A 23,617-nucleotide genomic window follows, 5' to 3' on the forward strand; every position below is an offset into this window, starting at 1 on the left:
CACGTGGCAAGATGTTGGTTATAACAAGACATTGGTTAAATTGCTCATTTAAAGGGGTTTCGTAAACTGAAAATAACGGAGAACTGTACTCACTAAACAATAGCTAACACTTATTTGGCCCCACTGAGGACATCATGGCCGTTACCACCAATGCTTTATTATACCAAACAGAACTCAGTTAAGAATCCAGATACCCCCTTTAATAAATGACTGAAACATTCAGATGATAAACTCGCCCTTTGGTCTAAGTATCTCCTGCATTTTTATTCTTTTGAATATAATGATTAGCAATAAAGATGGTTAAATAAATAAATAACATTCAGCAAATCATCTTTGTCTTAAAAATTATCAGAACAAACTTTACAAATTGTTTGGGTAACAGGCGAATGTATAGCATAATATATTATGTAAGGCGCAGGAGATGAATATCAGACAGAATTTTCATGGAGATGTTTATTTTAAATACTCTAAGGAAATTTTGGATACGGTATTTGCATATGTCAAAAGTGAATGGTTTCTCAGTGATGGCTGAATGGAGGGTCTTCCACTGGAAGCCTCTCGGACCTCACATATCTGATATGTGAGGTCCGCACCCTTTGTTAGTTTTGGGTGTGATAACCATTTTAAATTATTGATTAAGCTGGAAAAGTACGTCAAATCATTGTGACGTCACATGCCAGTGTTTCATGGGGCCTCGCGTGCTGAGCGTGTGTTTTAACGCTTTATAGGATACTGATTTGACTAGTTGTCAAATACCGGATTGGCTTTTAACAATAGTGACGAGGTTCTTTTTGGATAAAGCAACACTCACTGCGTTTATGCAATCCCCTGGTGGCCCATATTTATAAATATTACAGCTATAAATGCCTACAATTGAAAAACCTATCCAACACAATATGTTACAGGTTATGTAATGACATTCTAATATCGTTGGCAAGCTTTTAGTGCAAACAGTTTTTGTAAATGTCAATTACGGTATTTCGAATACCCTAATACAAGAAACTACCCCCGGTAATGCCCACAAAACAAATAATGCAACATGCAACCTGGTCACCTGTCACGACTTAAATGACACAAGAATTACTGGACCAAAACTAGTAGAAGTGGTTCACAAGGAAATGCCCAGTTTTATCCCCGAGCTTTTTCTGCGGAAGGAAAACGTTGGATCGATGCGTCTGATTTTCGACCCTCGAGAACGAAACAAATTTGTGAAACAAAACTATCCCGTCTGATTTGTCATACCGGTTCGTAGCTTTCTACAACAAAAGTTGGACAACCTGTCTAATTTTTGGGTCTGGCGGCAGCGCCCCACCTGTAACATGCTCGGTTGCGGAAACCTTGCATGCGAAGGAATGTCGAGTGCTAGTCTACCTAGACGACTTCCTTCTGGTCAATCAAGACCAATCCAAGTTATGTCTTCAGGCTGCGGAAGCCGTGAGGCACTTGGAACTTCTGGGCTGGCAATTCTGGTCAACTAAGACCAATCCAGGTTATGCCTTCACGCTGCGGAAGCGTGAGGTCCTTGGAACATCGGGGCAGGGGGATCAATTACCAAAAGCCAACGTCCATACCATGTTGAAGACACCGGTTCTCGTCCGATCACCGAAGTTAAGCAACATCGGGATCAATTACTAAAAGTCAATTCTAACACTCACACAAGACCTACAATACCTGGGTATTCGTTGGCAGACTATAAGAAAAGTCAATGTTCTTGCCCATAATAAAGAGTAAAAAACTATCAACGAGACCTTTGAGAGAATTATTACTGAAAATATCTGAAATCACTCTTCACGAAATGCAACGGTTGCTAGGACAGTCAGACTTCGCCAGTTTAGTAACTCCCAGAAGCAGACTACATTCTGATCAGATCCAAATACGCCTCAAACGTTTCGATAATATGTTTTAGACTGCTGAATCCACAATCGTGGAACAGGGAATGACATGGCGGCGCGGAACCACATGTCTCAGGCTGCCAATATGTACACCTAAAACCTGCCATCCACTGCTTGGCGAATAATGCCTCTGATTGGCTTTTAGTGCCCAATTAAACGGGAAATTAATGCCAGAAACTTGGTGAGTGCATCAAAAATGATAGCACAGCAATAGAAGGAACTTTATGCAGTTATAGTGGCAATTGAAGACAGCACAAGAACTCTGTAAAAATCGCAAGTCTTAGTTCAATCGAACACTCATTCGTTCACTCACTCGTTCGTTCTAACGTTCATTTTAATGAACAAAGTCGTGGGTTTAACTGATTCTAACAATCGAACTCCCGCACATAACAGATTACATTATTGGCTCAAGGCTGTCACGAGGAAAACCTCCCACAGAGTGTCATCTTTTCCCTCAAGCGCCGTCCGAGATCGATTTGGTTGCAGCACAACAGATTACTGTAGTAGGGAATAAAGATGGTGTGATGTCTTTATCGACTGCAAAGATTGATCAGCAAGTTATAGATGCTTTCAACAGGTCATTGAGACATCAATTTAGCATGGGTGTTTTCTTCTCCAAACTAATTGCCAAAAGTACTGACTTACTTGAACAAGTGCAGCTGGGGTGTACTTAAATGTGGCACGTGAAAGACCTTTGGGCTTCAAGATTTGAAAGCAGAGCTCAAATGAACTATAGAACCTATCAGGGACTCTGATAGATGTCACGACATTACAGTGTCCACCAGACATTTACACGGAAGCTGAAAAAATTGAGGATGGGTGCCCAAATAAAGGAGTAGTCTATACGAGAAGTAAAGAACAGGTGCTTGTTGGAAGCAATTTTTGTCCTACCTACCTACCAGACATCAAAAATGGTTAAACTGGTGCGAAACCTGGTGGCGGTTAACTTTCTATGATCCACATGTGGACACTAGGCAATTATTGACGTGGCTAAACTCAAAATTACTAAACCATTTATCATACAGGACCTTAAGGTAGAGCTCAAGCGCTAACTACAGAAGCTCTCATTTAAGCACACACTTCCCGAGATATCTAGACGAACCTATATGGACAATTGTTGCCCTGGAACGAAGGGTTGACAACTGAAAGTCTGTGTCACCGGGAAAAATATATTATATACTTTATTTGGCCCAAAGACTGACACTCACTCTTAACATAAATACGGATGGACACTTTCAAAACATAATAGTATAACAGAAAACATAATTCTCTATTAATGTACTAGTATACTACAGTAGTACTACATGTATGTCTTTGACACAGGAAAATAGGTCAAGCAGAATGAAGTTAAGAATTTAAATATATTGTAATCTTTTTATCACCAACTGTAATGAAACTGAAGCCGCATCACGTACTGTAATAGATCACTGGAACAGTTCAGTTCTTAAGCAATGTGGCAGCATTCCTGTATCCCCAGGGATTCATCAGTGGATCAACAGTAGTTTCTTTGGGGACAGATAACCAATCAATGGACGATATACTCGTATCTCGTGGTAACTGGAGATTACCAGACACTCTTGTTGAAATCATTATTGCCCGGAGGAGATCTCAAAATAACTGAAGCTTATTTTTCAATATAATCATTATATGGTCCGGTTTGAGTTTTAGTAATCCTTATCAAAATTACAGACATAAATCATTTAAATTGTTTGTCTTTTAGACATTATATTTTAACTTATTAACCCTGGTTAGAAATAACAATAACTTTAATAGGTGACAATGAATGAAGGGGACGTGGTTATTTGATCTAACTTAACGATTAATATTTTTGTTATTCAATTGACAGATTAACTCCCTTTGATTCATCATAGCGTTGTGGGTAATACATTTCACCAGCAGATAACAAACACGTCTTCATACATAAATGCTGTATGTTTTCCGGAGGCACATCAATATGACGGTTTTACATTACAATAAAACCGATATTATGTGCCGAGAGGGAAAACATACAGCATTGCAGGAACTTCTTCCTGGTGAAGACTATGACATCCAAGATGGCAGCGGCTCACTGCCTTGCTGGGTGAGACACTAGCGCCCCTATATCCGGTAAGGTAAACTACATTATTGCATAGGAATATACATGTTTATGGATGAAGCGCGCATATATGCGGTGAGTACATAATTGCTTCTTCATACATAAATGCTGTATGTTTTCCCTCTCGGCACATAATATCGGTTTTATTGTAATGTAAAACCGTCATATTTTTAGCTTTTATGTACACTTAGATTAATCTATACATCAGAATCGAAGATAAAAATAATATAAAAATATCATACCTAATAACTATGGTTATTCTTAGAACAAAATAATCAAAAAGATGATAGAAAATTTTGAGGACATATTTGATAAAAGTCCCTTTCAGCACCTAATCTTATCCATTCTTTAAAATATATCCATACTAATATTATAAATGCGAAATTGTGTCTGTCTGTCTGCTAGCTTTTCACAGCCCATCCGTTTAACCGATTTTGATGAAATTTGGTATAGAGATAGCTTGCATCCCAGGGAAGGACATAGGCTACTTTTGATCCCGGAAAATTAAAGAGTTCCTACGAGATTTTTAAAAACCTAAATCCACGCGGACGAAGTCGCGGGCATCACCTATTTCATCACCATTACATTATAAATGAAAAAGTGTTAAGGTATGTCTTTCTGTTTCATGGCTCAACCGCTAAGCCAGTTTTAAAACGTTTGGCAGAAAATGGATTTTAAAAATCATTAAAGTTATTAAAAAAATTTTAGGCCGATAAAGCATGGCAGTTGAAAAAAATAGACTATTCAATTATTATGTCAAATCTGGATGTGTCAACATCTAACATGAATAGTCCATAATTTAATTTCTGAATACGATACAATATTTCTGATTACGTTTATCTCCGTCTCTATTCCTCCTCCGATTCCATGCTATCATCTGTCTCGTTCTCGGCATCCGATGTGCTGTATATTCATTTCCGAACTGATCAGGCAATAGTGACGAAATAAAAATTTATTTACAGATTTATACATGGACTATTCATAATAATAATAATATGTGAATGAGTTCCCGATCTAACATGAATAGTCCATAGTTAAGATTACGATTACGATACTAGCTTACGTCTATCTCCGTCTCTATTCCTCCTCCGAGTCTTCGCTATCGTCCGTCTCGCTCTCGCCGTCTGATGTGGTATACTCCTCGATGTCCGAACCGAGCCAATCCGGCAATGGCGGCTGTTCGATCAGGGTTTTCCATTCGTTTAGTTTATGCAAATCTGAAATTGTAAAAAAAAAATTACCTTTCAAATATAATTTACGATAATGCCAAAATTGAAATGTTTAAAAATACCAAACTCGAAAATTCTTAGTTTAAGCAAGGTTTTAAAGACTCTAAATTTTACCAGCCGGTAAACTTAAAATTTAAGTCACCCTTACTATATAACATATAGTAGCGACGGATGCCCGCGACTTCGTACGCGTGGATTTCGATTTTCAAAAATCCCATGCCACGTCAATGCCACGTCGGTCGTAGGCGGGTCATTGACCCCGAGTTTTGCACACAATTGTAAACGCAATGCATATACAATATAGAGCGTCGTATAACCATCATAGCAGCCATGCGGGCGCCCTGTCTTCTCTTGTCGCGGCGCTAGAGTAACCACTAACTCACCTAGACTGTACATGTCTCCCAGATAGAACTGTTTCTCGTCCTTTTCTAGCACGCCGCCGTACACGTACAATACAGCGCGTTGTATAGCCATCATAGCGGACATGCGCGCGCTGGGCCCTGTCTTCTCTTGTCGCGGCGCTAGAGTGACCACAGTGTCGGGTTGTGCTTGCACTGGAACGCCCCCTAGCTTCATTGTGAATACTTCGTCTGTTACCACTGGAAATAGGGGAAAACCACTTTTTCAGTTCTCATGCTCGTAAAGTTCTTCTTTATAAGCATACTAAAACAGCTTTTTAAGCTCTTGGGTATAAAAGTGTTGTATGGAATTTTCTATAGTGCCTGAGCCTTCTAGTCCTATGTCTTCCTGGTACTTTATCCATGGAAGCCACAATTGATTTCACGTCAAAAGGCCTTCGACCTTGAACTTGCGCAGAAGATAGTAATTATATCGGTCTTGTTAAAACGCCGTGACAGATAGACAGACGCACTTTCGCATTTATAATGTTAGTATGGATTACCTGTAACAGCTTCCTTGGCTTGTTCAGTATCCTCCGATGCGGATTGTGTGGTCGGTGCGGAATCCTCGGCGGGCGGTGCGGAGGTTTGTGCGGCCGGTGCGCACTGCTCGGTGCGGAGCGTGACCGCGTGCCAGCGACAGTTGTCCAGATCCACCATGGATAGATCATCGCTCATCACGCCTGTTAACTCTTCCTCATTCTCTAGAAAATCCTACAAGAAAAATTGCAGTCAGTGGGGACAACAGACGTGAACACTTAAAACTATGAAAATAATGCAATTTTTTTTTAATTTTCATTTTTTTTTTAATTTATTTATTCTTATTAATTGTACAGGTTTCTTACATTTCTATCTCGCCAAACTGGTGACCCAGTTTGTTGGCGAGTTGGCGCTCTTAATAATAAAGAGTGAATAGGCATCTTCTAGGTAAACGCGTCCCATCTTAGGCCACATCATCACTTCCCATCAGGTGTGATTGTGGTCAAGCGTACACCTATAATGAATAAAAAAAAATACCTATGCATAACTTACTACTATATTTCCTTATCCATACACCTTTATCTATCCTTATAATAAACTGTACTACATTATACTTATTTAAACCTACCTACTTCGCTAAAAGATAAACTAACACAAATTAACATCATCTTCATATTTACTGTAGCATCAAAAACTAAACATGTTTCAAATTGTCTTGTACACTTTCTTAAAAAATTGAGAAAAATCCCTTTATTCTGGGTAAAGTACAAAGTTTAAATGTGTAGTTTAATGATACAAAAATAATTTTGAATCAATAATTTTATGGATTTTCAATATGGTGTCTGATATACAAACTACCCGCGACGCTGATCTTGGCGACCGTGGCCACGACACGCGACATCTTTGCAGATCAGCATACACTTACGTCTACCAATCCGCACATGGCGTGGTAGACTATGGCCAAAACCCTTCTCACTCTGAGAGGAGACCCGTGCTCTGTAGTGAGCCGGCGATGGGTTGATGATACTGATGATACACTTACACAGACGCCTCCGAACACATAGCCCCTGTTGCTATGCGCGTTGACGGCGGCGGCGCGGCTCGCGAGGCTGGTCTTGGCGCCTGCGAGCGCGCGCCACGTCCACGCGGCGCCTTTGCAGCTCAGTTTGAACATGTCCATGTGATTCTGTGTGCGTTCTGCGCGCCCTTCGCGGACGCGAGAGAAGCCACCGTCGATAATTAACTGCAAAAAAACTTAAAATTTTTGGTGTGAACGTGGCTTAGATACACCAAAATTTACACAGTGTATCGAACACTTGTGTGACAATCTTTTTACGGTTCCATACCTCAAAAGGAAAAACGGAACCCTTATAGGATCACTTCGTTGTCTGTCTGTCAAGAAACCTACAGGGTACTTCCCGTTGACCTAGAATCATGAAATTTGGCAGGTAGGTAGATCTTATAGCTGACATTTGGGGAAAAATCTGAAAACCGTGAATTTAGGGTTAGATCACACAAAAAAAATTAAATTGTGGTCATGAACTAATAATTAGTATTTTTAATTTTCGAAGTAAGTAACTATATCTAGTGGGGGTATCATATGAAAGATCTTCACCTGTGCATTCTAAAACAGATTTTTATTTATTTTTATGCATCATAGTTTTTGAATTATCGTAGAAAATGTCGAAAAAATACGACTGTAGTACGGAACCCTCAATGCGCGAGCCTGACTCGCACTTGGCCGGTTTTTTTAAATGTAAAGTCGTCTACACTAACGCAACTGGATGCGGACGCTGGTGTACGCAGCTTCAAATCAATTTTCTACGTTACGTAAATAATTTTTAATTAGGATAAAAAAAATCAGTAAAATAAAGTTTACACCTGTGTGGTGTAAAATAGCATTCATGAGAGAGCCAAATGAATGATTATTAAAAAATTACATTTGAGTTAAATGTAAAATATTCTAAAAAGAGTTTAGAATTCGTAGTCTGTAAAAAAATGAAATGAACCTACCGAATCATTACCAACAGGCAACATGACACACGCGGACCTCGCACAAGGTCCCCGCCCGCTGGGGGTCAACTTCTCCCACTGTCGAGTGTCCAGACAGAAGGTGTAGAGGTCGTCGAAGTAGCGACACTCGCGGCCGTCGTCGCAGTAGCCGCCGAATATGAACAACTTGCGGCCCAGGAGCACCATGCGATGCCCCGACCTGGGAGACGGGCCGTTTGGGGCCACTACCTGTACAAATTAGTAGACGTGAACCCTCTTTAAGGGTGAGATCTATAGAGCGCACTCAGACTTTGCTTCGACTTAAGACAGAGCTAACATGAGACATCAGACAAAGCTATATCTCTCACATAAATATGTCTGGTTTTAACTCAATCATAAGTCAGAGCAAAGTCAAAGTAAGCTCTATAGATCTCAGCCTGAGTCCATCGCCTTTATAGAGAGGGGAGCGCATTACACGCCACCGTAAGCAATACCAAATAGGACATTATAAAATCTTAATTGTTGTCAAATATTAAATATTTATTTATTTATTTATTTTATTTTTATTTTTCATGTACCAAAATTGTAGTTACAAAGTAATAATAAATTATGGTTTTTTATTTTAATATTGAGTAAAAAATACTTAGGAGTATTGTATTGGGAGTATAAATTAGGTATACCTTTTCCCATTTCTTTTCAGCCAGTGAGAAACACCACAAGTCCTTGTAATGGTGGAATTGAGTCTCTGAGGGACTTGTGAATTCACCTCCAAATATCCATAGTTCACCCCTGCAAAATCATTTAAAGAGCTTATAATATGATGCTATGATATATTATTTAACTAATTTAACCATATTTTTTAATGAAATCTTCTATAATATAAAAATGAATCACTAAATGTGTTGCTCATCGCAAATCTCGAGAACAGCTGAACCGATTTCGCTAATTCTTTTTTTATAATATTCCTTGAAATACAAGGATGGTTCTTACGGAGAGAAAAATTTAATTCAACCTCCCCCTCAATTTTCTAAACTCCACCTGAGCGAAGCTGGGGCGGATCAGCTAGTATGATATTAAATGTATTGGTAATCATACTAATAATATGAAAGCAAAATTGTATCTGTCCATTACCTTTTCATGGCCTTCAGAGAAAACTTGCACCCTAGGGACATTCTATCCCAAAAAATCAAATTCCCACAAGTTTTTAAAACCTAAATCCACAAGGACAAAGTGTCCATAATCCATAAAATTCGCAAGTTACATGCACTCAGTAATAATTAGAGCATCCTACAGGATGTTTGCTTTCATTATTTAGGACAGGTTGTTATTTACTACCTGATGCCTGCAACTTTGTCTGAATGAATGAATGAATGAATGAATGATTTATTTATTTGTTCAATAAAATGCAGGTACAATAGGTTGAAACATTGTCTGATGAGCCTTATACATTACTAGCTTATGCTCGCGACTTCGTCCGTGTGGACTACAAAATTTCAAACCCCTATTTAACCCCCTTAGGACTTGAATTTTCAAAAATACTTTCTTAGCGGATGCCTTTGTCATAATAGCTATCTGCATGCCAAATTTCAGCCCGATCCGTCCAGTAGTTTGAGCTGTGCGTTGATAGATCAGTCAGTCAGTCAGTCAGTCAGTCAGTCAGTCAGTCAGTCACCTTCTCCTTTTATATATATAGATACCATTGTAAGTGGTGTTTGAATATTACCTTAAATTAAAAACATGATTTAGATTGTTAAAATCCTATGGGATCTCTTTGATATTGTGAGATAGACAGTAGCCTATTCACTCTCCAGGTCTTTGACTATAAATAAATAAATAAGCCTTTATTCAGACATGTTTCATTTTTACAATAATATGTTAGTCACTAATAATAGGTACAAGATTACAAATTAAACTATTTTACATATTATTTCTTTAGAAAATAATATGTAAAATCTTGTAATAGAATAAAAATAAAAAATAATATGAACTTTGACTATATCCATGCAAAAAACCATGTTGTTCCGTTGCGACGTGACAAACCAACAAACAGATTTTCAGTATGGATAGTGATTTTTGACACTGAACCTAGAAAACAACTTACTTATTAGCAGATGTGGCTACAGCTTGATGTGCACTCCTCGGCGGTGGAGCTCCCGGGGCCTTCACTTGCCGCCAACTACCGTTTGCAGGATTGAAGAACAGCAGCTCATTGTATACGGCTGTCTGTTGATACAAACAATGGTTTAAATTCTCTCAACTTTGTCGTCATCATCATCATCATCAACCCATCACCAGCTGAGAAACGCCCTCCTCTCAAAATGAGCAAGGTTTGGCCATAGTCCACCACATTGACCAACCAAGTGCAGATTTTGCAAGATTCTCTTAACAAAGCTGTTAGGCAGCGCTCACAGTGCACGTGTTTTTGTGCGAAATTCGGTCATTTGGACACATGACTACTAGTACTATGGGAGTATTCACATACATACCTGTTGTCCATTATGGAATTCTCCACCAAACATGATTAACTCATTGCTGGTGGGATGAGGAGTGAGAGAGGCGTATGCTCTCGAGGAAGGAGGTCCAGTTAATATCTTCTCTGATGCTGCAGCACGTTTTGCCTCCTCCTTCTCTATTTCTGCTATAACTTTTGCTATATCCTCCTGTAATTTTTTTTTTTTAATAAAGAATATTAGCCATGTTAAATCACTAATATTCCCCTTTCCTCTCCAATTAAGCGTCAGGCTTGTGCTAGGAGAAGGTACGACAATAGTGCAACGGGCGGGGTTTGAACGGGCGACCTTTCGGTTTTCAGTCCACTCCTATACCGGTTGAGCTATTGAGGCTATAAATTATTATTTTTCAAAGTATTTTTTCCTGTTTCTTCGGGTTCTTGTTCTACTCAGACAGCCAGGGCAGGTTACCAAATAAAACCATAACCATCCATACACATTTTCGATCAATCAAAATATCATCGAATGATGACTTTACATAGAATGACACGATATAGCAACCAAAAACTAGCTGTAGTCTTCAATCAAAGGAGTAATATTATGAGTTTAATAAATAAACCGGGTTAAACAAGAAAAAATAACCTAACAAACTAACCTCTCCTAGATTCGCCAGCTCCTTTTTTAATTTGTTTGCTAGCTTCTTATCGGTTTTGGCAGCAGTTTTAACTGCACCGCTCACCTTGTTTTTATTTTTCTTCTTACCCATGTTTAATTTGATTTATAATTTGAGCAAAATGTAAAATGTGTTTTGAATTTTGGTGAAATGATTGGAATTTGGTAAAAAAAAACAATAACAATACCTTGGCATGGCATAGACAATCAAATATATATGTCATAGTCTAGATCTGTGGTCTATATTGCTTTTCTCTATGGTCAAAATACAAAAAAATAAAGTTTAGTTTTTGCATTTGCAAATGCGTGATCAAAATTGTTCAAAACCAAATCAAAAATCACAATCATAGTGAACAAAAAAATTAAAGGTACGTACTTTTGATCAATAAACTTATTGTTTTGAATGTTTTGAATAATATTACAAACAAGGATTATTATGTCAAAGAAGTTCTAAGTTCTAGGCTCGAAGCAACAACAAAACGCATTTTGCCAAGCAAGAGGTGGAGTGAGTGTACAGTTCTATTTTAAATTATTTTAAATTATTAGTTCCTTCTTATTGATCATGAGCTTACCAAAATAAACGATTTTATTATATACTCGTGATTTATTATACAACATCAGGATGACAGACCTCAAGGCAACGGCCCCAGGATCTTCGGTAAGAACTAAGAACCTAGGTACTTATTTTATCAAATATTTTTACACTTAATAAAGTGGATTTCTATTTTCTTCGCGATGTAATTATTATTGATGCTTGCTTTTGTCACTAGCCGATGCTCGCTTCTTCGGCGTAGATTTAAATTTTGTGGATACTCTTTGATTTAAGTTTAAAAAAAGGTCAAGTTCATGTCAGGACACGTAACTAGGTAGGGTTCCGTAGTCATCCTAGTTCTAAATACTTTGGCGGTCAATTTGTTGAACAGTAGAGATTTTAAAATACATTTAGCTTTGAAAGTTTTTTTGACTCAAATTTTTGTTTAGAAGGTACCCTGATTTTTAAAATTTAAAATATATCGTTTAAACGCATTATTGCTACACATAGCGACTGGCTGGCACAATAGCTGTGACACACAGACAGAGGGATTTGACGAAAATATAAGGGTTCCTTGTTGTACTATGTAACCCTAAAGATTAAAAACTACCCTGATAAGTAATATCATCAAGATCTAGCAGTTCAGTGGCTGACAGTAACAGCTAGACAATTTCTGATTTAATGGTCAGTTTTGGGTCAATGTTCTACACCAATTACAGGTTTCAGGTTTGTAACTCATTTTGTCCATGACCTGTGACACGCTGACAGACAGACAGACACTGGATTGAGATTAATAGGGCTCCGTTTTAACCTTTGGGTTAGAAACTCAAAAAAATTATTTAGTTTTTTAGTTTGTATACAATCAAATGAGACCACTGTTTAATATATTTATAGAGCTCGGCCAATGTTCAGGAATTCAAGATCAGAGTGCCCAAGAATGTAAAGAAGAAGTACCATGTGATGAGGTTCAATGCCACCCTCAATGTGGACTTTGCAAAGTGGACCCACGTCAAAATGGAGAGGGAAAACAACATAAAAGAGTTTAAAGGAATTGAAGAGGACATGCCCAAGTAAATATACACTATACTACTCCTACTGTCGCGCTTTGAGAGGGGTCTATTATACAGGTGTGACCAGAAAGCTAGCAAAAATATTATTGTTATACTACCTAAACATAAGCAGTGATAGCCTAGTGGTTAGGACGTCTGCCTTCTAATCGGAGGTGGGGGGTTCGATCCCGGGCATGCACCTCTAACTTTTCGGAGTTACGTGAGTTTTAATTAATTAAATATTACTTGCCTTAACGGTGAAGGAAAACTTCGTGAGGAAACATGCATGCCTGAGAGTTCTCCATAATGTTCTCAAAGGTGTGTGAAGTCTACCAATCTGCACATGGCCAGTGTGGTAGACTATGGTCAAAACCCTTCTCACTCTGAGAGGAGACCCGTGGTCTGTAGTGAGCCGGCGATGGGTTGATCATGATGACATAATCCAATACCAATAATCATATGTCTCATTTTTTAGTTTTAGTGATTTAGTATTTTTCGAACCTGTAATGTATAGCGTGCAAAACTCCACCTACGACGCGGCATTGACTCCGAGTGAAGCAAGTCGAGTGAAGTATTTTAGGTGTATGTTTGTTTTAGATTTGGTGCTGGGTCAGAGTACGGGCGAGACATGCGCGAGGAGGCGCGGCGGAAGAAGTTTGGGATCATCTCCCGCAAGTACAAGCCCGAAGACCAACCCTGGATCCTCAAAGTTGGGGGCAAGACTGGCAAAAAGTTAGCATATTTTATAGTAGAGTTTTAAAATAGATTTCAGGTTCAATAAACAGTTTCTGAAATGATAAGTTCGATGACACTAAATCTAAAATGTGTTATTTTAAGGGTTTGGTACCCGAAGAGTGACAACAAGACCTAACTAAGCCAACAGGACTAAGCTTCCACTGTCCGTATGTCTGTTCGTACGTCCGTCTGTCTGTCTATCAACGCGCTTATATCTCGCGAAACGTGTATAGGAAGGAAGTTGAAATTTTCACAGAATTGGTCACTATTGACACTATAACCACAAATGATAGAAATTTCAAAATGGCCGCCATGAAAATTAAAAAATACTAAAAAGTCTTATTTCTGGTACGTAGGTACGGAACCTTTCGTGTGTGTCCGACTCGCACTTGACCGATTTTTTTATATTTTAATTCAGGTTCAAGGGCATTCGCGAAGGCGGTGTATCAGAAAATGCCGCCTACTATGTGTTCACGCACGCAGCCGACGGCGCCATCGACGCGTACCCACTGCAAGAATGGTAAATACATACTTCCATACTAATATTATAAATGCGAACGTGTGTGTTTGTCTGCTAGCTTTTCACGGCCTAACAGTTTAACCGATTTTGATGAAATTTGGTACAGAGAACTCTCAGGCATGCAGGTTCCCTCGCGATGTTTTCCTTCACCGTTAAAGCAAGTAATATTTAATTAATTAAAACTCACGTAACTCCGAAAAGTTAGAGGTGCATGCCCGGGATCGAACCCCCGACCTCCGATTAGAAGAAGTCAAGATACGACGATGATGATGATGATGATAGCTCAAGTTAAGTTTATTTTCATTTCTTTTAGGTACAATTTTCAACCTATACAAAGATATAAGGCTTTGTCGGCGGAAGAAGCAGAACACGAATTTGGAAGGTAAGAATAAGCTAAATATATAAAAGGAAAGGTGACTGACTGACTGACTGACTGATCTATCAACGCACAGCTCGAAACTACTGGACGGATTGGGCTGAAATTTGGCAGTCACATTCCTCCCTTCCTCGGAGAGCTCGTAAAACAATAGATTCCGAATATAATTAGTGGTTTAAAAAAAACCAGTAACTTGACCATACTAATGTTATAAATGCGAAAGTTTGTCTGTGTGTCTGTTTGTTTGTCTGCTAGCTTTTCAAGGCCGATTTTGACGAAATGTAGATAGTTATACATTTCGTCAAAATCGGAAATAAATATAGTTTGCATCCCGGGGATGGCATAGGCTACTTTTTGTCCCGGAAAATCGAAGACTTCCCACAGGATTTTGAAAAAACCTAATTTCACAATCGCGGGCATCATCGATTTGGTATAGAGATAGCTTGCTTCCCGTACCTAAAAGTGTCAGTATTAGGGCGTTTATACACTCATTCCTATTCGATTCGTATTCGTTTTCGTAAAAATATGATTCTAAGTGGCGTCATACAAAACGTACATATGCTTTGATTCGTATTTTGACAGATCCGTATGAATACGAATCAAATTAGTGCACAAGCGTACATTCATTTTGTATGACGGCCCTACGAATTTTTACGAAAACGAATACGAATGAGTCCACAAACATACTATACGTACGTACTAATATAGTGTAGTCAAATCAAATAAAATCAAATGGTTTATTCAAAATTTTATTATAAGTATTGATAGGTAATAAATTACACTTTTTGAAAGTCCATTGTTGCATTTGTAAGATGATATAGTGTTGATAATTTTTACGCGAACTTAAAAACTAAAGCTACGAGGGTTCCAAACGCGCCCAGGTCTGAGAAGAGCCCACAACAAACTCAGCCGGGTATTCTTTTTATTATTACCACTTTACAAGTCGTGAAATTAATTGTTTAGTTTAGCTAAGTTCGTTTGATCATCTACTTTGTTACTACTAGACGCAACAAAGTGATCAACTACTTCTCCCTGATGTTGCGCAAGCGCATGTTGGGCGACGGCGCGCCCGACGACGGCGACGACCCTGACGAGAAGAAGACCAAGGGCTCCAAAGCCAAGAAAGGTAGGCAAAAAGCTGAAGCCTATACAGTACCCGGCAGGAAATATTGTACATCGAAATTTAGAAAGAGATTTGTGCTTTGTAGAGCGTCGTCTCTGTCAATCATACCCATGTGACGTTTCGTTGGCCTCAACGACAGAGGCGCTCTACGAAATCGTTATCGCCTACTAAAGTTCGATTTAATTTTTCTATTTATAGAACAATTTTGAATTTGATTTTATGAAGTAACGCACGACGGCGAGGATTTGTCCATCAGTCAAATATTTTTCTGTGATAGATCTGAAGATATCAGAGATGGATGAATGGATCGACTCGGACGACGACTCGTCGGATTCGGAAGGCGGCGAGAAAGAGAAGGACGAAGAGGAAGCCGCCGCTAAGAAGAAAAAGAACAAAAAAGGTAAGCTAGGCTGCAATCATTAGGCAAAGCGTTCGAAATATGGACGTATCGCAGGATGCTCCGCATAAGCTGGACGGCTAAAGTGTCCAACGCTGAGGTTCTTGCCCGGATGCAGAAGAAGACCGAGTTAGTTAAAACCATCAATTAGCGTAAGATCTCGTACCTGGGCCATATTTTGCGACAGTGGTCTTATTAGAGGGAGGTCCCGGGTTCGATTCCTGGCAGGGATTTGGAATTTTATAATTTCTAAATTTCTGGTCTGGTCTGGTGGGAGGCCTCGGCCGTGGCTAGTTACCACCCTACTGGCAAAGCCGTGCCGCCAAGCGATTTAGCGTTCCGGTACGATGCCGTGTAGAAACCAAAGGTGTATGGGCTTAATAAAAACTGCCATACTCCTTCCAGGTTAGCCAGCTCCCAGCTTAGACTGCATCGTCACTTACCATCAGGTGAGATTGCAGTCAAGGGCTAACTTGTATCTGAATAAAAAAAAAAAAAAAAAAAACAGCTGACTGCTGACCTACAGTAATGGAGAGGCACTAGAAGAAGGCTGCAATCCATAGAGCAGAAACAAAGAGGAGATGTTGTATTAAGATTTCCCTATGAAATATCGAGTGACATTTTGCGGGGTGAGGGGTTGTAGAACGCCGCCCACTTCTCAATTTTTAACCGACTTCAAAAAAAGGAGGAGGTTCTCAATTCGTCGGAATCTTTTTTATTTTTTTTTATTTTTTATGTATGTTCCCCGATTACTCGAAGACGCCTGGACCGATTTTGAAAATTCTTTTTTTGTTTGAAAGGGTATACTTCAAAGTTGGTCCCATTTAAATTTGGTGAAGATCTGATGAACATCTTCGAAGATAGATACTGGAACTCCTCAACGGATAAGAGTAAATTGCTCGCGATCAGTGTAATAGCTTAGTAGTAGATTTTTAACCAGTCATAGCATAATTCCATGGGACCACTAAAAATTGTGAAATAAATTTTTTTTACAAAAAAAATAAAAACCGACTTCGATACACAAACACTAAAAATTGAAAAATAATTTAATTAATTACCGAATATATTATTATGTATACAAGAGTTAATATAGTTCCATAATAATATTTTTTGGGGTCGGTGCCAATGAGGTGCCATTGTGGAGTCTCATAAAAATATAAGAAAAATAAGTCTAGACGATTCGCGCAGCTAAAGCTAATTGGCACCGGCACCAAAAAATATTATTATGGAACTATATTAACTCTTGTATACATAATATATTCGGTAATTAATTAAATTATTTTTCAATTTTTAGTGTTTGTGTATCGAAGTCGGTTTTTATTTTTCCATCTGCGGGTTAGTAGCAAAACTACTCGCTTAGCGACCTAACATCGATATATTGATGTCACTACATAGTTCAGCTATCTCACACTAGATGTCAATAAGTGTAGAAATTACGTATAAAATTACTTACAAATGAAATGTGATACCATTCATAGCATCAGAACGTCTGTCTGAATAACTTTGACACGATAAAACACAACACTTCATCCTTTTGTTCTTAAAAACGCGAAAACACACCGATAATACGAGTCTCAATATATGTGAACCTGACGAACGCAGACAGCATACTAACTAAGGCCCCGCCCACAGTGATGACGTCAGGACCTAGTTGAAAATCACAGTGCACAGTTGCTTAGGCCAACTCCTCTTTGTTTCTGCTCTATGCTGCAATCATATTAGCAGTGACGGCGTTAGGTGTCGGCGACTGCTGACGGTCGCGCTCCTAAGGGGGCCTCGCAAAACTGTTTTACAAGTTACTAAAACTTTTGTTTATTTTCAATTAGCTGAAGCCCGCGGCTTCGTCCGCGTATATTTAGGTTCTTGAAAATCCCGTGGGAACTCTTTAACTTTCCGGGATAAATAGTAGCCGTGCATTAAGTATACTTTATGGAATACACACAATGAGGCCGATTCTCTTGTACACAATCTCTAAACTAAACTAAATTAAGAGGTCGAAATCTAGTTGCTATCCTTTTCCGCATGCAACGTTATGAAAGGGATAGCAATAGATTTAGACGTGCCATTTTAGTTTTGTTTAGAGTTTGTGTACAAAGGAATTAGCCCCATTGTAAGTTTGTTTATAAACAAACCAGTGAGTCAAACAAAAAAAAAATTGTGGTTATAGTAGTACAAATACAAATACAAATTATTTATTTGCTGATTGTAGGTTACATTTATAAGTTGTCAATTACAATTTTTGTTTCGAGCTACAATCTGCCATACTATGGTGTGCAAATTTGAATAGGTACACAAATAGAATTATTAATAGGAATCCTTACTATTACTGCAACACAACAATTATTTATAATAATAATAAAATACTAGTATAAATAAATTTTCTTTCTTTCTTTCAATTCGCAAAGCTGATGTAATCTGCTTCTGCATGTTAGCCGCTCCTAGTAAGGAAAAGGGATGTTGCCATTATGTCGAAAATAAATTATATTTTTAGCTTTACCTCCTCAAATTCTCCTGAATAAAGTTTAGCGTTTAAACTATCGTGAGTGATATCCATTATAATATATAACTAGATGACGCCCGCGACTTCGTCCGCGTGGATTTCGGTTTTTTAAAATGTGAACGTGGGAACTTTTTGATTTTCCGGGATGCAAGCTATCTCTGTACCAAATTGCGTTTAAATCGGTTGAACGGATGGGCCGTGAAAGGCTAGCAGACAGATAGACGGACAGACAGACACACTTTCGCATTTATAATATTAGTATGGATATCTGTCCCGTCGAAACTAGTCGGGCTAACGTCGAATAAACACGTGAGTAAAGCCGGGACAGATATTGAATAAATTTTACTTTAATTTTTACATGCCAACTTAAGGAGCACGTAAGTGAATGTTTCAATAATTTTTGTTTGTAAGAATGCAATAGTTGTAGAATACATGGTTTCGACCTTGATATAAATGTGAAACTAACTATAGAAATAATAAAAATAAAATATTTTTACTACAATGAATTAGGTTTAGAATACCCTTTCTACCGAGAGGAACCAGTAAGAAACTTCGCAGTTGCTCTTTGTATCCAGCAACTCTTACAATGATATGAATTCTTCTCTTAGCTTTAAAAAACAAGAAGAAGAAGAAAGTAGAAGATGAAGCGTTTGAGGATAGTGACGACGGAGACGAAGAAGGAAGAGAGAAGGACTACATATCTGACTCGTCCGAGAGGTAATGAGGCTTCGGCTAACACTGATATCTAAATACATAAAAGGAAAAGGTGACTGACTGACTGACTGATCTATCAACGCACAGCTCAAACTGTTGGACGGATCGGGCTGAAATTTGGCATGCAGATAGCTATAGACATAGACATCCGCTAAGAAAGTATTCAAGAAAGTTCAACCCCTAAGGGAGTAAAATAGGGGTCCACACGGTTCGTGCATAAGATAGTTCATAAATAATGTATGGAATAATAATTTATGTCTGTACTGGTATGGTACGTGTCTGCTACGTAAGATGTGTGTAGATATGACTGGAGCTTAACGGTTGACTTTGTTCTTGCAGTGAATCGGACCATGAAACTAAAACAAACAAGGAACTGAAAGGAGTTGCAGAGGAAGATGCACTAAGGTTAGTTAGTTAGTTAGGTTTAATACAAAGTACCTTTTGAAAAGAGTAGTTGCTGCTGACTCTTCTCAATAAATAGAATTTTCATACCGAGTCGGTGGTATAGTCCCAAGCTTAACTACCAGGTTATTACCATTTCTTTTACCGTTTTAACTCTCACACGAGGTTACGAAAAGACCCCGAGCCTAAAGTATGGAAAATGTGGTTTCAGTTAAATGTCCCGAGATTTTGATAGGTTATAGGTTTCTAGTGCCCTGAGCAAAAGTCTCTATGGCACTACAACTCTTTCAGAGTCCTTTTCAGAGTCTCAATTGATTTTATACAAACAGGAATCTAGAAATGAAAATTCCGAGGTTAGTAAAGGTATTTAATACGAAATTATCCCATTCAGGAAACTTCTTACATCGGATGAAGACAGTGACGAGGAACAAGAACAGAAGCAGGAGTCGGAGCAAGAAGATGAGCCCACCAAAGAGGGAGAGGAAAGGGCCAGCAAACTCACCAAGAAGAAGAAGAAACCAGATGAGACTAAGAAAGGTAAGTGATTTTGATTAGTATCAGCTCAGATTCAGGAGTCAGAGCAAGACGTTGAACTATTTAAGAGGACGAAGAGAGGGCTAAGAAACTCGCTAAGAAGAAACCTGATGAAACTAAGAAAGGCATGATGTATAGGAGAGTTATTTTGGTAGCGACTAACTTGCAGACAGACGGACGGACGGAGGGGCAGTAATACTAGGATCCCGTTGGCACACTTCGAGTACGGAACCCTTAAAATGTAAAAAACTTACATAGCATCGTGCTTACTCGCTTTACTTAAAGGAATTTATTGTGTTTCAGATTCGAGTAGCGAGTTTAGTTCTGATTCGGATACAGATCCAGAAAGCAGCAACAAGAAAACTAAGAAGTCTAAAAACGGGACTGACAAAAATCCCGGTTAGAAAATGAATAATAAGAAAGTTAATTCATGTTTGAATTGTTTAAAAAAGAATTACCAATTAAGGATTGCAGTTGTAAAGTGCTTTGTTAGTTTTGTTCCCATAGGCATCATACATCGTTGCATTGTTCATTTTGTGATTTTGATTTAAGGTGGCGCGAGCGGGTCAGGGAGCGCAAACACATCTAGAGCAGGAACGCCCACGCCTACGGCCGCCATGGCCGCCGTGGCTGCGGCCAACGCGGCTAACGCCAACCAACCGCCCTCCAAGCGACCCAAGCTTGATCCCTCATACATGTGAGTACAAGTACAAGCGATTGTGGATTTTATTTACCAAGTCATAAGGTGCCATAACGTTTTTTGGCTCATTTCAGAATATGTTGTCAACTATTATAATTAACACTCTACGTGCCCATAGACTCCAGAGCAAACTTGAATATGATTTTTCATTTAGAGGTTATGCCACTCCACCTAGTGTGGACTGGCACAACAGCATCCTAATTTTCAACCGTATTTAGAAGTTTATAAAGCTGAGATTATGTTATCAAGAAGATTCGGTTCCATTTCTCACCTATGCTCTTATTATTCTATATTAAGGAAGCTTCAAATGGTAATTTTCTTTCAGCGAGTGCGGCGTAACAGAGGAAGCGGTCCGGCGGTACCTAGCACGCAAACCGATGACGACAACTGAACTGCTCACAAAGTTCAAATCCAAGCGCACGGGCGTCAGTTCGGAGCGACTTGTAGAGACCATGACGCAAATCCTGAAGAGAATCAACCCTGTCAAACAAAACATCAACGGCAAGATGTATCTGAGCATCAAACCTTCGTGATTGTAAATATTGTTATCAAATAAATAAATCGTGATTTTATTAACTTTTTTGCTTTTTATATCTTTACTAAATCTGATCCTCAGTATATCAACAACATTATCAAGTCATTTTGTGAACATGCAATAATGGATGATGATTATTTAAACAAAACTAACTCAGTCCTATGGAACTGCAATTCATTATAGTGTGATGCTTTCTTAAACATTACAAACATGAATTAAGTTCAAGTCCAAACACACGGGCGTCACAGTAATGAACTCGGTCCTGAAGCAAATCAACCCCGTCAAGCAGAACATATCGAATTCTCATTATGCATTGTTGCATAGTACATAATACATCAACGACAATCTAACTTTGTGAACATGCAATAATGGATGATGATTATTTGAGCAAAATTAACACAGTTTCTTAGAACCTGCGTTTCTAATGCGTGTTTTCTTTGACAGTACAAACAGTATTAATATTTTTCTAATTATTTTAATTGTGCTAACAAATTCCAAACACCATGAAAGTTTAAATTTTGCAGTTGGTGTTTCAAAATACCATTGGAATAAATTATCACTATTATTGGGTAGTTAATGGTTAATATGTTGGTCCTCCGAGCCGGATTGATCTGTTTAAATAAAACGAAGTAGAACTTGAATAATTGAATCTTTATTTTTAAATTAATGTAGGTACCAGTTTATTATAATTTAAGTCAGACTTATTATAATATTGAACGTTAAAAATATATAGAACTTTTACCTACTTATTTACAAAAATATTATATACTTAATGAAAAAAATCTGAAATAATAAAATGCTGTTAATAACAAGAATTGTCAACAAAAAATATTACTTATTATTCATTAAAAATATTAAGCTAAATTAAATTCGTAAATCATTGTTATGTATCTATAGGCAGAGATAATTTATTAACAAGTAAATTATCTCTGCTATAGGCTATCGTAACAGTTTATAAAAAGCATAATTTTACTAAGAAAAAAGCTTAATCTAAAACAACATTTAATTATACAATTTCTATTAAATTGACGCAATATCACAGAATTTTTTAAGTAGATAAATAAGTATAAGTAGATGTTTAAAGTGGTAACTTAAAATTTTTATGCTTACTTTCCTAAGTTGTAAAAATAGTGCAGTTTTACGTGTCTTTCACGAATAGTTCAATTTTTTATAGGTATGAATATAGTCAATTATATTGACTATGTCTTTAAGGTAGGACATATTATTGTTTAAGTTTTTGAGTAACCATTTTTTTTAAATAAACTGCCAAACTTGGAATTTAAGTTCTAGTATAAATTGACATGGATATACGAGTATATGTCTCTGTGTCAATTTATACAATAATAATGTTTACTAGATTTAAATCTAGATTCCAAATCCAGTATGCATATGATTGATATAATATCATATTATACTCAAAATGCAAGGTCATTAAAGCTGCTGCTTAGAAAATTCAACCTAATAGTCATATTTATTTATTTGATTGTAATCGAATGTACATAAATAGTTGTTACTCAAAAATATAGTAATCTGCCATACTACAAGTATGGTGAGCAAATAATAATTCATGAAATTTTACCTGTATAATTTACTTATCAACTTTATCATATTGTAGTTGCTTAGGGCAAAAGGAGCGCTCAGATCTCGGCACAGGCCAAACTTTATCTGAACACAATTTATTTTATTAATTTATTAAACTTATAGAATGTACAGGGCATTATTTCTGTTACATTCAGTGCCATAAAAACGATGCGGGTCAAATTTTACATTTGATGTCACGGGTTTAGGTACATTTTATGCACTTAGTTATCCTGTTTTTATTTAGTTCGGCCATATAGGCCACCGGACGGCAAAGTTTTATCCATTCACTTCAATTAAAAATGTTAAGTTTTTAATTTGTCATTTTCTTCTGGACTGTCGACTTCTACGTCTTCGGCTTTTCTGTAAAAATATTAGCAAGTATTAGTAAAATGATTAAGTCTACGATAAGTTTTCGGAATGTACCCAGGAGTATTGCGGAAAGAATGAGTGACCTGAAAAGCGATCAGGATACAGCCAAAGATGAAAAATATTTGTGTGAGAAGGTGTTCTAAACGTCCTAACTCTTACCCGCAAAGCGTATAGCTAGAGACGATTTTCTCGCCTTCTTCAATAGTTTGTGGCATCTGCATTCCATTAGTCTCCGGCAACAGCAAGCTGACTGAGCTGCCGACCATCGCTATCAGTCCCAAAATGAGAAGCGGTAGAGATCTCCATACATGTTCCTAGAAGACAATATTTTTCAAATTAAAT

General features: G+C 37.9%; 3 protein-coding genes across 3 annotated transcripts in view; 1 reads left to right on the top strand and 2 right to left on the bottom strand.

The window, feature by feature from the left end:
- Window positions 1–4,484: 4,484 nt before the first annotated feature.
- Window positions 4,485–11,399, bottom strand: LOC117996893 (kelch domain-containing protein 4). Its single transcript, XM_034985030.2, has 9 exons — window positions 11,192–11,399; window positions 10,573–10,746; window positions 10,188–10,309; window positions 8,767–8,875; window positions 8,108–8,335; window positions 7,137–7,337; window positions 6,118–6,328; window positions 5,600–5,815; window positions 4,485–5,204 (listed from the first exon to the last, which is right to left on the bottom strand). Exons 1-9 carry the CDS (start codon window positions 11,300–11,302, stop codon window positions 5,065–5,067), a joined length of 1,512 nt encoding a protein of 503 aa, XP_034840921.1. The 5' UTR covers window positions 11,303–11,399; the 3' UTR covers window positions 4,485–5,064.
- A 274-nt stretch (window positions 11,400–11,673) lies between these two features.
- TfIIFalpha (transcription factor IIFalpha) lies at window positions 11,674–21,367 on the top strand. Its single transcript, XM_034985215.2, has 13 exons — window positions 11,674–11,866; window positions 12,635–12,810; window positions 13,387–13,521; window positions 13,943–14,044; window positions 14,358–14,426; window positions 15,425–15,546; window positions 15,821–15,943; window positions 19,049–19,157; window positions 19,494–19,559; window positions 19,948–20,093; window positions 20,394–20,489; window positions 20,643–20,787; window positions 21,116–21,367. The coding sequence occupies exons 1-13, from the start codon at window positions 11,831–11,833 to the stop codon at window positions 21,321–21,323; spliced, it is 1,533 nt and encodes a 510-aa protein (XP_034841106.1). The 5' UTR covers window positions 11,674–11,830; the 3' UTR covers window positions 21,324–21,367.
- Window positions 21,368–21,961: 594 nt separating this feature from the next.
- LOC117997166 (organic cation transporter protein-like) overlaps window positions 21,962–23,617 on the bottom strand; it is a 37,636-nt gene continuing 35,980 nt past the window's right edge. Inside the window, exons 11-12 of the mRNA XM_069498116.1 lie at window positions 23,435–23,589; window positions 21,962–23,266 (exon numbers count right to left, since the gene is read on the bottom strand). Coding sequence (XP_069354217.1) covers window positions 23,209–23,266; window positions 23,435–23,589 — 213 coding nt within the window. The 3' untranslated portion in view covers window positions 21,962–23,208. The remainder of the gene's footprint in view (window positions 23,267–23,434; window positions 23,590–23,617) is intronic.

Source organism: Maniola hyperantus, chromosome 4, assembly GCF_902806685.2.
Source record: "Maniola hyperantus chromosome 4, iAphHyp1.2, whole genome shotgun sequence".
NCBI classification, from domain to species: Eukaryota; Metazoa; Arthropoda; class Insecta; order Lepidoptera; family Nymphalidae; genus Maniola; species Maniola hyperantus.

What these genes read in the sequence shown, in the direction of transcription:
- LOC117996893 (XM_034985030.2), bottom strand. Translation starts at nt 11,302, where the DNA reads ATGGGTAAGAAGAAAAATAAAAACAAGGTGAGCGGTGCAGTTAAAACT. An exon ending in AGCTGGCGAATCTAGGAGAG is followed by an intron (nt 10,747 to 11,191) that starts GTTAGTTTGTTA and finishes AAAAAATTACAG; the next exon opens with GAGGATATAGCAAAAGTTAT. An exon ending in CTGAAAAGAAATGGGAAAAG is followed by an intron (nt 8,336 to 8,766) that starts GTATACCTAATT and finishes TAATTTGTACAG; the next exon opens with GTAGTGGCCCCAAACGGCCC.
- TfIIFalpha (XM_034985215.2), top strand. Translation starts at nt 11,831, where the DNA reads ATGACAGACCTCAAGGCAACGGCCCCAGGATCTTCG. An exon ending in ATTGAAGAGGACATGCCCAA is followed by an intron (nt 12,811 to 13,386) that starts GTAAATATACAC and finishes TGTTTGTTTTAG; the next exon opens with ATTTGGTGCTGGGTCAGAGT. An exon ending in GAAGAAAAAGAACAAAAAAG is followed by an intron (nt 15,944 to 19,048) that starts GTAAGCTAGGCT and finishes TTCTTCTCTTAG; the next exon opens with CTTTAAAAAACAAGAAGAAG.